This window comes from Sander lucioperca, chromosome 2 (assembly GCF_008315115.2).
Source record: "Sander lucioperca isolate FBNREF2018 chromosome 2, SLUC_FBN_1.2, whole genome shotgun sequence".
In the NCBI taxonomy this organism is placed as follows: domain Eukaryota; kingdom Metazoa; phylum Chordata; class Actinopteri; order Perciformes; family Percidae; genus Sander; species Sander lucioperca.
This window is the reverse complement of record NC_050174.1, coordinates 48,746,206-48,756,205: the sequence shown is the minus strand read 5'-3', so window position 1 is coordinate 48,756,205 and position 10,000 is coordinate 48,746,206. Positions and strand designations below refer to the sequence as shown.

The 10,000-nt window shown below is 36.3% G+C and overlaps 2 protein-coding genes across 11 annotated transcripts in view; one reads left to right on the top strand and one right to left on the bottom strand.

The window, feature by feature from the left end:
• LOC116056993 (scavenger receptor cysteine-rich type 1 protein M160-like) overlaps window positions 1-10,000 on the top strand; it is a 1,012,348-nt gene that overhangs the window by 647,300 nt on the left and 355,048 nt on the right. The gene's annotated exons all lie outside the window — the stretch shown is intronic.
• pomt1 (protein-O-mannosyltransferase 1) overlaps window positions 1-10,000 on the bottom strand; it is a 39,146-nt gene that overhangs the window by 20,446 nt on the left and 8,700 nt on the right. For all 4 annotated transcript variants that reach the window (XM_035999057.1, XM_031309406.2, XM_031309407.2 and 1 more), the window contains 5 exons: window positions 4,271-4,366; window positions 4,038-4,130; window positions 3,768-3,864; window positions 3,363-3,455; window positions 971-1,085 (listed from right to left, as the gene is read on the bottom strand). In XM_035999057.1, the coding sequence (XP_035854950.1) occupies window positions 971-1,085; window positions 3,363-3,455; window positions 3,768-3,864; window positions 4,038-4,130; window positions 4,271-4,366 (494 nt within the window). The remainder of the gene's footprint in view (window positions 1-970; window positions 1,086-3,362; window positions 3,456-3,767; window positions 3,865-4,037; window positions 4,131-4,270; window positions 4,367-10,000) is intronic.

Genomic DNA, 10,000 nt, shown 5'->3' with positions numbered 1-10,000 from the left:
CATGGGGGACGAAAGAAACATACAGTTTAAGCTATGTAAACTTCCCACAACTTCAATATTTGGCAACATATCATGAATGGTACTTCAGATAGGTGTTATTTCAGATAGACTGCTGCAGGGCTATACGTCTCGGTGAATGTCTGTTAACAACTCATTGCCGTCATCGTGAAGTGCGTATCTCACGGTTATGGAGATACCACGGCACTATGCCATTTATATAGCTAGAATAATACATGTTTCCAATTATATCATGTTTCTATAGTACAAAATGTTATTTCACTCTGTTCTTTTGTGGGTAAGGCCACCGCACATCCAAATAAGTTCCCTTCATGACCCCCAGCCCGTCAGTCTCCATAGGATAACATGGGGAACCTCCACCCCCTACCTGACAACCCCAAATATATTTACATCTTTCTAAAACCACTTTTCCATGGCTCACCTGCATAAAATATAGTATAAACACAGATATTAGTGCAATTACTTAGAATACATGGGGTTTAGTGCCTGGTCGGGACGAAGGAAACAGCGGTTTCCTTCGTCCCGACAGCAACAATTAACATTTAAACCTATTTTGCTCCCAAACTAAAAATCTCTGACATTCCACACTGTAGGACATTTTAAATCACTAATTAATCTGCCGTATGATCATGACAACAGTACATGAAACAATAAATACAACCTGTCATTAAAAAAAAAATTACCGCATCAAACATTTTACTTGACGCCCTCAAATTGGGTTCGCTGGTCTAACTTAGTAGCAGCATGACGCCATGACGCCAGCTGTCCTGCGTCTGGTAGACCTGGCGTGCTGGACGTGTTGACAAAAGTTGACATTTGCAACGTGTCTGGTTTTCAAGATAACTGCAATGTTTCATTCGTCCTCCGTTTCAATCGTCTTGGTTGTACTCTATATATATATATATATATATATATATATATATATATCATATAATCAATAATCGGTCCGTACTGGTTCCATATCTGTGCTCCTCCACGGTCCAGCCAACACTCTGAGATTTAAAGTGTTTCTCTGCAACAACCTCCAGCTGACGGAAACCCCAATCTGGAAGAGACACACCACTCAGCTACACACACACACACACACACACACACACACACACACACACACACACACACACACAGTTGTGTTGAGAATAATAGCAGTGGGTTTAAAAAGTGAATAATGCTCAATATCCTCAGAATAACTTTTAATCCCATAATATCAATGCATTGGGAACACTGCACATTCAACTCCTCATCAAAACATGACCAACATTGATCAGGTTTGTGTTCTACCTTTACAGGAAGTGAAGAAAAAGGAATATTAGGCTGTTCAAAATGATAGCAGTATTTTCATTTTTCTTTACAAACTCAAACATGTACTGTATGAACTGATCATGTCTCAAGGGTTGGCTCTACTTTGGCTCACTGCCTAATATTTAGTTATAACCATTATTTCTGAGAACTGCTCCACATCTGTGTTGCATGGAGTCACCTGTGAACAGGTATTCCAGCCCCGGACCATTGAACTACATTACCCACAACTCCTCTGCATTACTGGGTTTGGCCTCAGAAACAGTTTTAGATGTTCTCTATGGGACTGAGGTCTGGGGATTGGGCTGGCCCCTCCATCACATCAGTCTTTGCTCTCTTCCTGGTGTGTTCTGGGTCATCGTCTTGTTTCAAAGACATCTCCTCTTCAGCATGAGGCAACATGACCTCTTCAAGTATTCTGATGTATTGAAACTGATCCATGATCCCTGGTATGTGATCAATAGGCCAACACCACAGTATGAGAAACATCCCATAACACCACCATGCTCTACTGTCTTCACAGTGGACTGAGGCTTGAGTTCAGAGCATGGGGGTCGTTGGACAAACTGTCTGCGGCCCCGAGACCCAAAAAGAACAGTTTGTCTCTCATCAGTCCCCTGAATGTTGCTCCATGTCTCCTTTGGCCAGTCAATGTGTCCTTTGGCAGATTTCAACCTATTCAGTTCATGTCTGTTTTTCAGCAGTGGGACTTTGCGGGGGCTGCTAGCTGCTAGCTTAGCATCACATAGCCTTCTTCTGATCCTAACAGTACTCACAGGGAACTCTAAGTCTCCTCTGATTTTCCTGGAGCTGATCATTGGTTGAGCCTTTACCATTTTGGCTATTCTTCGATCCATTAGAATGGTAGTTGACCGTTGTTTCCCACGTCGTTCAGGCTCTGGATGCCATTTCAAGACATTTGAAATCATTTTGGCTGAGCAGCCTATCATTTTCTGCTCTTCTTTATATGTTTTCTCCTCTCCAATCAACTTTCTAATCAGAGTCTGCTGTTCCTCAGAGCAGTGTCTGGAACGACCCATTTAGCTGAGTATTTCAGTGTGAAATAGGGCTGCACGATATGAGGAAAAGCTGCGATGTGCGATACCATTGTTTAATATTGCGATGACGATATGACTTGCGATAAATATTCAAATGTGAATGTTAGTTATACTGTTCCCACGTCTTAGTGCTTTAATGGGTTCTTTGTGAACCTAAACATTGAACAGCCTATTCCCACTGAATAAAGAAATCAAATAGATCATTTCTGACATGCTTTCATTGAACAAATTACACATAAATGAGGCATTATAACTAGAAGAAATTAACGCTCGACGAAAATCTTCTAAACTGACCTTTGTTGATCTGAGATGAAGACAGATTCAGCAGCTGCACGGCCTATTTCTCTCTTCAGATGTTTCAGAAACACGTTTCGGTGAACTATTTTAGTCCAATATGAGATCGTATTCTGAACGAGCCGCCATGACAGTCTGGCTGGGAAGTTCTGGAGAAAAGACCCACGTGACGCGTTCGTCCAATCAGCTGCCGGTTCTCATTTTCTGGTAAATAATCAGACTGTTAATGGAAACAATGCAGAGCAGCGCCGCCTGCTGCTATGGAGACGTATTACGCTTGGCGTCGTCTCAGTGTGTAAACTGTTTTCCTTATTCATCGTGTCAGGCTGTCTGTTGGGATGTGTTCATCGCGCTAGTTCATATCGCCATGACGATGAAAATTCAATGTGTCGTTCAGCCCTAGTGTGAAATGCACTATAACCAGCACGCACAACATTAGCTTCCTTCCTTCCTTAAATATGGGCCATAACTGACAGCTGTTTCTTCACAGAATCAATCACCTCACTAACTGAACTATTATGTTGAACATGCCCCTCTCAATGACTGATTATTACCCAGAATGAGCAGCATGATGTCAGGACTGTTGGTCTGTTGGTTTCTATGACTCTACAACACTTACTAGGACATTATTTACCATGTAGAAATATCACTTCTACCAACAGTTGTCAGTAACATGAGGTCACTTCCTGTCCGTACCTTGAGGACAGCTGAGGTGTTGACGTGGACCAATCGGACGTCAGACAGGATGGTCTTCCAGGACTCTGACTCCGCCTCCCTGTTCAGGACGTCCTGCAGGGAAACAGTTAGAATAAACATTATGATTCTCAACAATGAAAACAAACTAAAGACTGATACAGATACAGATACTGTCACCACTCAGGACATAACAGACATATAACAAGGTACAACCACACTAAATATTAATGTTCAGGGTGTGTGTCTGTGTGTGTGTGTGAGAGTGTGTGTGTGTGTGTGTGTGTGTGTGTGTGTGTGTGTGTGTGTGTGTGTGTGTGTGAGAGTGTGTGTGTGTGTGTGTGTATGTGTGTGTGTGTGTGTGTGTGTGTGTGTGTGTGTGTGTGTGTGTGTGTATAAAGACCTCACCACTCTCCACAGGTTCTGAGCCGGCATGGAGACGTTGAAGTCAATGTAACCCGACACTTCCTGAGAGTGAGGGCTCATGGGAGCTGCTACATCATGACTGCAACACACACACGCACACGCACACAGACACACAGAGAGACACACACACACACACACACACACACACACACACACACACACACACACACACACACAAACTGAAGATAAACACGATCGGCACAGACAGGTTAGAGAGACAGACAGGCAGAGGGTGAGACAGACAGCGCGTACCTGTTGAGGAAGCGTGATGTCATCCCATGAAGCAGCTGGATGACATCACCGTGACGTACCGGTCGAGGAGGACTGCTGACCACCAGATCCTGTCTGTCTCACAGAGAGAGAGAGACAGGTGAGGAGGCAGGACAGACAGACAGACAGACACATCACCTGAGACACAGAGACAGACAGATAGTCAGAGAGACAGAAAGAGAGGGAGAGACAGACAGACAGTCAGACAGTTGTACCTGTCGGGGTCTTTGATGATCCACCAGTTGTTGACGTCTTTGAAAGGGTAACATGTGACCTGCTGCTGGTGAGAGCTGCCCCGCCCATTCTCATACCTTAACAGGAAACAGGAAGTGGTGTTAGTTTGCCCCACCCATTCTCATACCTCAACAGGAAACAGGAAGTCATGTTAGTTTAGTTTTTACGAGCCTGAAACCTTTTGATTGAATTGATTTTATTGAAAATGTAGAAAACAAACATGGTAGAAGAGCTGATTCCAGTATCAGATACTGCTGAACATGCTGTATTTATCCATACACACTACATTAATATTAACTCTCTCTGACCAGGTCTAATATTAACTCTCTCTGACCAGGTCTACTATTAACTCTCTCTGACCAGGTCTAATATTAACTCTCTCTGACCAGGTCTAATATTAACTCTCTCTGACCAGGTCTAATATTAACTCTCCCCGACCGGGTCTACTATTAACTCTCTCTGACCAGGTCTAATATTAACTCTCTCTGACCAGGTCTAATATTAACTCTCTCTGACCAGGTCAAATATTAACTCTCTCTGACCAGGTCAAATATTAACTCTCTCTGACCAGGTCTAATATTAACTCTCTCTGACCAGGTCAAATATTAACTCTCTCTGACCAGGTCTAATATTAACTCTCTCTGACCAGGTCAAATATTAACTCTCTCTGACCAGGTCTAATATTAACTCTCTCTGACCGGGTCTACTATTAACTCTCTCTGATCGGGTCTACTATTAACTCTCTGACCAGGTCTACTATTAACTCTCTCTGACCAGGTCTAATATTAACTCTCTGACCAGGTCTAATATTAACTCTCTCTGACCAGGTCTAATATTAACTCTCTCTGACCAGGTCTAATATTAACTCTCTCTGACCGGGTCTACTATTAACTCTCTCTGATCGGGTCTACTATTAACTCTCTCTGACCAGGTCTACTATTAACTCTCTGACCAGGTCTACTATTAACTCTCTCTGACCAGGTCTAATATTAACTCTCTCTGACCAGGTCTAATATTAACTCTCTCTGACCAGGTCTACTATTAACTCTCTCTGACCAGGTCTAATATTAACTCTCTCTGACCAGGTCTAATATTAACTCTCTCTGACCAGGTCTACTATTAACTCTCTGATCAGGTCTAATATTAACTCTCTCTGACCAGGTCTAATATTAACTCTCTGACCGGGTCTAGTATTAACTCTCTCTGACCAGGTCTACTATTAACTCACTCTGACCAGGTCTAATGTAAACTCTCAGACCAGGTCTACTATTAACTCTCTCTGACCAGGTCTAATATTAACTCTCTCTGACCAGGTCTACTATTAACTCTCTGATCAGGTCTAATATTAACTCTCTCTGACCAGGTCTAATATTAACTCTCTGACCAGGTCTACTATTAACTCTCTCTGACCAGGTCTACTATTAACTCACTCTGACCAGGTCTAATATTAACTCTCTCTGACCAGGTCTAATATAAACTCTCAGACCAGGTCTACTATTAACTCTCTCTGACCAGGTCTACTATTAACTCTCTGACCAGGTCTACTATTAACTCACTCTGACCAGGTCTAATATAAACTCTCAGACCAGGTCTACTATTAACTCTCTCTGACCAGGTCTAATATTAACTCGCTCTGACCAGGTCTAATATTAACTCTCTCTGACCAGGTCTAATATTAACTCTCTCTGACCAGGTCTACTATTAACTCTCTGATCAGGTCTAATATTAACTCTCTCTGACCAGGTCTAATATTAACTCTCTCTGACCACGTCTACTATTAACTCTCTCTGACAACGTCTACTATTAACTCTCTCTGACCAGGTCTAATATTAACTCTCTCTGACCAGGTCTAATATTAACTCTCTCTGACCACGTCTACTATTAACTCTCTCTGACCAGGTCTAATATTAACTCTCTCTGACCACGTCTACTATTAACTCTCTCTGACCAGGTCTAATATTAACTCTCTCTGACCACGTCTACTATTAACTCTCTCTGACCACGTCTACTATTAACTCTCTCTGACCAGGTCTAATATTAACTCTCTCTGACCAGGTCTACTATTAACTCACTCTGACCAGGTCTAATATAAACTCTCAGACCAGGTCTACTATTAACTATGACTCTTCTATGACTTTTTTCTGACTTTTCCATGACTTTTCCATGACTTTTTTATGACTTTTCCATGACTTTTTCCTGACTTTTTTCTGACTTTTCTATGACTTTTCTATGACTGTTTTATGACTTTTCCATGACTTTTCCATGACTTTTTTATGACTTTTCCATGACTTTTCTATGACTTTTTTCTGACTTTTCTATGACTTTTTCATGACTTTTCTATGACTTTTTTATGACTTTTCTATGACTTTTTTATGACTTTATGACTTTTCTATGACTTTTTCATGACTTTTCTATGACTTTTTCATGACTTTTCAATGACTTTTTTCTGACTTTTCTATGACTTTTTTCTGACTTTTCTGACTTTTTCATGACTTTTTTATGACTTTTCTGACTTTTTCATGACTTTTTTATGAGTTTATGACTTTTCCATGACTTTTTCATGACTTTTTCTATGACTTTTTCTATGACTTTTCTATGACTTTTTCATGACTTTATGACTTTTTTATGACTTTTTCATGACTTTTCTATGACTTTTATGACTTTTTTATGACTTTTCTATGACTTTTCTATGACTTTTTCATGACTTTTTCATGACTTTTCTGACTTTTTTATGACTTTTTCATGACTTTTCTATGACTTTTCTATGACTTTTTCATGACTTTTTTATGACTTTTTCATGACTTTTCTATGACTTTTATGACTTTTTCATGACTTTTCTATGACTTTTTTATGACTTTTTTATGACTTTTTCATGACTTTTTCATGACTTTTCTATGACTTTTCTGACTTTTTCTATGACTTTTTTATGACTTTTCTATGACTTTTTCTATGACTTTTTTATGACTTTTCCATGACTTTTTCATGACTTTTTTATGACTTTTATGACTTTTTCATGACTTTTTTATGACTTTTTCATGACTTTTCTATGACTTTTATGACTTTTTCATGACTTTTCTATGACTTTTTTATGACTTTTTTATGACTTTTTTATGACTTTTTCATGACTTTTCTATGACTTTTCTGACTTTTTCTATGACTTTTTTATGACTTTTCTATGACTTTTCTATGACTTTTTCTATGACTTTTTTATGACTTTTCCATGACTTTTTCATGACTTTTTTATGACTTTTCTATGACTTTTCTATGACTTTTTTTTATGACTTTTTCATGACTTTTTCTATGACTTTTTCTATGACTTTTCTATGACTTTTTTATGACTTTTTTATGACTTTTCTATGACTTTTTCATGACTTTTTTATGACTTTTTTATGACTTTTTCATGACTTTTTCATGACTTTTTTATGAGTTTATGACTTTTCCATGACTTTTTCATGACTTTTTCTATGACTTTTTCTATGACTTTTCTATGACTTTTCTATGACTTTTTTATGACTTTTTTATGACTTTTTCATGACTTTTTCATGACTTTTTTATGACTTTTTTATGACTTTTCTATGACTTTTCTATGACTTTTTCATGACTTTTCTGACTTTTTTATGACTTTTTCATGACTTTTCTATGACTTTTCTATGACTTTTTTATGACTTTTTCATGACTTTTCTATGACTTTTATGACTTTTTCATGACTTTTCTATGACTTTTTTATGACTTCTTTATGACTTTTCTATGACTTTTTTATGACTTTTCTATGACTTTTCTGACTTTTTCTATGACTTTTTTATGACTTTTCTATGACTTTTTCTATGACTTTTTTATGACTTTTCCATGACTTTTTCATGACTTTTCTATGACTTTTCTATGACTTTTTTTATGACTTTTTCATGACTTTTTCATGACTTTTTCTATGACTTTTCTATGACATTTTTATGACTTTTCTATGACTTTTTCATGACTTTTTTATCACTTTTTTATCACTTTTTCATGACTTTTTCATGACTTTTCCATGACTTTTTCATGACTTTTTCTATGACTTTTTCTATGACTTTTTCTATGACTTTTTCATGACTTTTTTATGACTTTTTCATGACTTTTTCATGACTTTTTCATGACTTTTCTATGACTTTTATGACTTTTTTATGACTTTTTTATGACTTTTCTATGACTTTTCTATGACTTTTCTATGACTTTTTCATGACTTTTCTGACTTTTTTATGACTTTTTCATGACTTTTCTATGACTTTTCTATGACTTTTTCATGACTTTTTTATGACTTTTTCATGACTTTTCTATGACTTTTATGACTTTTTCATGACTTTTCTATGACTTTTTTATGACTTTTTTATGACTTTTTCATGACTTTTCTATGACTTTTCTGACTTTTTCTATGACTTTTTTATGACTTTTCTATGACTTTTTCTATGACTTTTTTATGACTTTTCCATGACTTTTTCATGACTTTTTTATGACTTTTCTATGACTTTTCTATGACTTTTTTTATGACTTTTTCATGACTTTTTCTATGACTTTTTCTATGACTTTTCTATGACTTTTTTATGACTTTTTTATGACTTTTCTATGACTTTTTCATGACTTTTTTATGACTTTTTTATGACTTTTTCATGACTTTTTCATGACTTTTTTATGAGTTTATGACTTTTCCATGACTTTTTCATGACTTTTTCTATGACTTTTTCTATGACTTTTCTATGACTTTTCTATGACTTTTTCATGACTTTTTTATGACTTTTTTATGACTTTTTCATGACTTTTTCATGACTTTTCTATGACTTTTATGACTTTTTTATGACTTTTTTATGACTTTTCTATGACTTTTCTATGACTTTTTCATGACTTTTTCATGACTTTTTCATGACTTTTCTGACTTTTTTATGACTTTTTCATGACTTTTCTATGACTTTTTCATGACTTTTTTATGACTTTTTCATGACTTTTCTATGACTTTTATGACTTTTTCATGACTTTTCTATGACTTTTTTATGACTTTTTTATGACTTTTTCATGACTTTTCTATGACTTTTCTGACTTTTTCTATGACTTTTTTATGACTTTTCTATGACTTTTTTATGACTTTTCCATGACTTTTTTATGACTTTTCTATGACTTTTTTTATGACTTTTTCATGACTTTTTCTATGACTTTTTCTATGACTTTTTTATGACTTTTCTATGACTTTTTCATGACTTTTTTATGACTTTTTTATGACTTTTTCATGACTTTTTCATGACTTTTTTATGACTTTTTCATGACTTTTCTATGACTTTTTCATGACTTTTCTGACTTTTTTATGACTTTTTCATGACTTTTCTATGACTTTTATGACTTTTTCATGACTTTTCTATGACTTTTCTATGACTTTTTTATGACTTTTTTATGACTTTTTCATGACTTTTCTATGACTTTTCTGACTTTTTCTATGACTTTTTTATGACTTTTCTATGACTTTTCTATGACTTTTCCATGACTTTTTTATGACTTTTCCATGACTTTTCCATGACTTTTTCATGACTTTTTCATGACTTTTCTATGACTTTTCTATGACTTTTTTATGACTTTTTTTATTTTTTTATGACTTTTTTATGACTTTTTTATGACTTTTATATGACTTATCGATGACTTTTTCATGACTTTACTGACTTTTTCATGACTTTTTTAATGACTTTTTCATGACT